This window comes from Galeopterus variegatus, unplaced genomic scaffold, assembly GCF_000696425.1.
Source record: "Galeopterus variegatus unplaced genomic scaffold, G_variegatus-3.0.2 Scaffold9375, whole genome shotgun sequence".
Lineage (NCBI taxonomy): Eukaryota > Metazoa > Chordata > Mammalia > Dermoptera > Cynocephalidae > Galeopterus > Galeopterus variegatus.
Window position 1 is genome coordinate 5611 of NW_007735486.1, and position 4988 is coordinate 10598.

The following is a 4988-nucleotide window of genomic DNA, read 5'->3' on the forward strand; positions in this document are numbered from 1 at the left end:
GATCTGGAAGAATTAGCAATAAAGCGGAAATTTTAAGTCTGACAGTAGGCCTGCCTTCTGGTTGGCTCCCCGCCTACCTGGAGAGTCAGAGAGTTAAGGGATTCAGTCAAGTAGTGTACCCACCATACTTTTTATTTATTTATTTATTTATTTTGGATGCTGGCCAGTATAGGGATCCAAACTTTACCATGGTTAGCTCTAACCAACTGAGCTAACTGGCCAGCACCTATCCATACTTTTTAAATTGCACTTTTTTTTTTTTTCCTTTTTTGTCTTTTTTCGGGACCGGCAACGGATCGCAACCCTCAGTGTCGCGCCCATACCGGACCGGGACCGGCAACGGGATCGCAACCCTCGGTGTTGCGCCCACACCTCGCTCAGCCAGTGAGCTGCCGGTCTGTATGTGGGATCCGAACCCTCGGCGGGAGCACTGCCGCGCTCCCAAGTGGCGCGCTGTAGCAGTGCGCCACCAGGCTGGCCCTAAATTGCACTTTTGAGAGCTGCACCTTCAGGACTGCCTGGTGGCCTCCTGCCATGAGCAGCACCGTGATGCCAAATTAAATCAGCCTGGCAAGTTCAATGACTCCTGTGTCTCAGAGAGGAAAACTCCAAACAAAACTATTAGTCTCTGTCCTCCCCCTTCTTAGAGAATCCTTCAAAAAGGCCTCTGTCTTCAGAGGAAGGTTCATGGTGGCACAAAGTAGGGCTCGAGGGTCTGTCAGCCAGGGTTGGGGTCTCTGTGCTGCTACTAGCCTGCTGCATGACCGTGGGCGATTGCTTATTCCCACTGTGAGTCATGTCCTCATCGTGAACTGGGGATAATAATGGTTCCTCTGTGTAGTCGCCGTGAGTGTTCAATGACCTGATACATGAATGGAATTGAGAACTCAGCTCTTAGTCATTGTTTGCTGTTATTGCTAAGTATATGATGTTTGACTTGATTTATTGGTTTCCAGCTCCTCTTTGTCATATTCCTAAGCTCCACCAGAAGCTTTTTTCACCCAAAGTTCCCCTCCTGCTTTATCCCACACCCTGGCAACAATCTCTAGAAATCTGGGTCTCCCTGGTGGCAGTCCTGGGGGAGAATGAGACTGGGTCACTCTTGCTACCTTGGCCTCTCAGCAGTGCTTGGCTGGGGGTGACATTTTCTCCTGTGGCTTCTGGATGGCATCTCGCTTTTACTTCTCTTCCTACCTTGCTGGCCCCTTGTCAGTCTCCTTTGCTGGCTCCTCATCTCTCCAGATTGAAATGCGGGGCCCAGGGGTCAGCTCTTGTGCCTCTTGTCTGTCTATATTTATGCCCTGAGGGACCAGATCTAGTCTCTGGCTTTAAGTGCCCTCCATAAATAGGTAAGTTCCAAATTGATATCACTAATCTGGACCTCTTTCCTGAACTCCACACTCAGACATTTATCTAGCTGTACCCTTGACATGCCCACTTGAGTTATCTAATTAACTCTCAACATGTCCAAAACTGGCTCCTAATTTCTTCCCCCCGATCCCCCAACAAATAAAAGTCAAGCCAAAAATCCTGAAGTTATCCTTTATCCCTTTTTTTCTCACACATGCTAGATCCAATCCATCAAAAAAACCAGAAGCTAAACTGTGGCAGGTGGCCTCCAAGATGACTCCCGGTGAGGCCCATCTCCCAGTATTCAAACTTTTGTGTAATCCCCTCCCACATTGTGCCTAGGTAGTTCTCTGTGACCAACAGAATTTGTCAGAAGTGATGGCATGTCACTTCCAAGATTAGGCTATGAAAGACAATGTAACCTCTGTCTTGGCACCTCTCTCTTCCTCTGTTCGTCTCTGTTTCTCTCATCCTCTTACCACTTGTCCTGGGGGAAGCCAGGTGCCACAACTTGAGGACATTCAGGCAGCCCTGTGGAGAGGCCCATGTGGTGAGGAACTGAGGGTTCCAGCCAACAGCCACATGCATGACTTTCTTAGAAGCAGTTCCTCCAGCTTTGCTGAAGGCCTCAGCTGATGCAGATGACTACAACCTCACGAGGGACTCTGAGCCAGCACCACCCAGCTAAGCCACTCCCAGACTCCTGAACCTCCAAAGTGGTGAGATAAATGTTTGTTATTTTAAGCCAGTAAATTTTGGGATAATTTGTTATGCAGTACTAGATAACTAACAACAACCCCTGTCCCAGATTATTGAAGTAGCCTGCTAACTAGTCTCGCTGTACCCACCCTTTGCCCACAATAGCTTGTTCTCAGCACAGCAGCTAGAACCAGCCTTTCAGAACATCTCAGGTCATGTTATTTCTCTGCTTGAAACGCTCCAATGGCTTCCTGGCTCACGTAGGGTAAAAGTCCAAGTCTTGCGTGATCTTCAGCCATTCTCCCGTCTTGTCTACTGTAATCCGGGCACACTAGTCCTCTACCTGGAGATGGCGTCAGATGCCACAGGTTGAGAGCTCAGTACCAAAGACTCCCATCCCCGCCCTCGCACCCTTCTGATGCCAATCACAGCTACAGGTTGTTTTTCCTGGCTTTCTGATTGGGCTGTAAACCAGGGCTCCCACAACCTCTCCTTGGGTTTGACTGATTTGCTGAGTGGCTCACCAAACTCAGGGAAACACTCACTTACAGGTACCCATTTATTATAAAGGATATTACAAAGGATACAGATAAAGAGATGCATAGCATGAGGTACGGGGACAGGGGCACGGAGCATCCATGCCTTCCCTCGGCATGCCACCCGCCAGGAACCTACACATTTTCGGCTATGTGAAAGCTCTCCAAACCCAGGTCCCTTGGGTTTTTACAGAAGCTTGATTACATAGGCATAATTGATTAAATCATTGGCATTGGTAATCTACTTAACTTTTTGTCCCTCCCTCTGTCCCAGAGGTTGGGGGTGGAACTGCCCTGGCCATTCTGGTGACCATCCCCCATCCTGAAGCTACCTAGGGTTGGCCAGCCATCCGTCAACTCATTAGCATACAAAAAGACAGCACTTTGGAGATTCTAAGGATTTTAGGAGTTGTATGCCAGGAAAGGGATAGGAACAGGAATGAAGACCAAACATATACCATATTTCAAAATATCGTGGGCACAATTCACCTCATAACATAAATACAAACTTTCCATGTAGAGAATTTCCTGTAATCTTGTATGTATTTATTAAATTAGTAATTAATGATTGTATTAGTTCCCTATTGCTGTTATAACAAATTGCCACAAACTTAGTACCTTAAATGATCAAATTTTTTTAATTTTTTTATTTTTTTTATTTTTTTAAAGATGACCGGTAAGGGGATCTCAACCCTTGGCTTGGTGTTGTCAGCACCACGCTCAGCCAGTGAGCAAACCGGCCATCCCTATATGGGATCCGAACCCGCGGCCTTGGTGTTATCAGCACCTCACTCTACCGAGTGAGCCACGGGCCGGCCCAAAATGATCAAATTTTATTATCTCACAGTTCTGAAGTTCAGAAGTCTCCTGGGCTAAAATCAAGGTGTTGGTAGAACTCTGTTCTTTCTGGAGGCTCTAGCGGAGAGTCTGTTTCTGTGCCTTTTGCAGGTTCCAGAGGCTGCCTGCACTCCTTGGCTTGTGGCCATTCCTCCATCTTCAAAGCCAACAGTGGCCGGTCAAGTCTTCCTCAAGCCATGCCACTCTGACACTGCCTCCACAGTCACATCTCCTTCTCTCACTCTGACCCTCTTGTCTCCCTCTTTCCCTTATAAGGACCTATGATGTAACGACATTGGGCCCACCAGGATAATCCAGGATTATCTCCCCATCTCAAGATCGTTAACATAATCCCATCTGCAAAGTCGCTTTTGCCATATGAGGTCACATGTTCACAAGTTTTGAAGATTAGGATATGGACATCTTTGGGGTAAGGGGGACCTTATTTTCCCTACCACAGTGATTTATGTCACAACACCTTAAACTGTGAAATCAAAAACATGGCTGAATTCTTTTTCCAGATTTGCACTTTTTTTTTTTTTTAAAGATGACTGGTAAGGGGATCTTAACCCTTGACTTGGTGTTGTCAGCACCAAGCTCTCCCAAATGAGCCACCGGCCCTCAGATTTACATTTTTAAAAGACAAAACGGTCATGTTTATTATTTTAAAAGTCATTCATACAATACAAAGTATACAAACTGTTAGCACAGTGATTAAGAGTGTTTCTTAATACAGACTACTTCAGTTCAAATCCCAGCCCCAAAATTTACTAGATACATGATGTTANCAGTTCTGAAGTTCAGAAGTCTCCTGGGCTAAAATCAAGGTGTTGGTAGAACTCTGTTCTTTCTGGAGGCTCTAGCGGAGAGTCTGTTTCTGTGCCTTTTGCAGGTTCCAGAGGCTGCCTGCACTCCTTGGCTTGTGGCCATTCCTCCATCTTCAAAGCCAACAGTGGCCGGTCAAGTCTTCCTCAAGCCATGCCACTCTGACACTGCCTCCACAGTCACATCTCCTTCTCTCACCCTGACCCTCTTGTATCCCTCATTCCCTTCTAAGGACCTATGATGTAACGACATTGGGCCCACCAGGATAATCCAGGATTATCTCCCCATCTCAAGATCGTTAACATAATCCCATCTGCAAAGTCGCTTTTGCCATATGAGGTCACATGTTCACAAGTTTTGAAGATTAGGATATGGACATCTTTGGGGTAAGGGGGACCTTATTTTCCCTACCACAGTGATTTATGTCACAACACCTTAAACTGAAATCAAAAACATGGCTGAATTCTTTTTCCAGATTTGCACTTTTTTTTTTTTTTAAAGATGACTGGTAAGGGGATCTTAACCCTTGACTTGGGGTTGTCAGCACCAAGCTCTCCCAAATGAGCCACCGGCCCTCAGATTTACATTTTTAAAAGACAAAACCGTCATGTTTATTATTTTAAAAGTCATTCATACAATACAAAGTATACAAACTGTTAGCACAGTGATTAAGAGTGTTGCTTAATACAGACTACTTCAGTTCAAATCCCAGCCCCAAAATTTACTAGATACATGATGTTA

The 4988-nt window shown here is 45.8% G+C and overlaps 1 protein-coding gene across 1 annotated transcript in view; it reads left to right on the forward strand.

The window, feature by feature from the left end:
- Nucleotides 1-4988, forward strand: part of FBXO36 (F-box protein 36) — a gene marked incomplete at its 5' end in the record, with an annotated part of 48006 nt that overhangs the window by 3088 nt on the left and 39930 nt on the right. The window contains one exon of the mRNA XM_008593592.1: nucleotides 1572-1633. Within this exon, the coding sequence (XP_008591814.1) occupies nucleotides 1572-1633 (62 nt within the window). The remainder of the gene's footprint in view (nucleotides 1-1571; nucleotides 1634-4988) is intronic.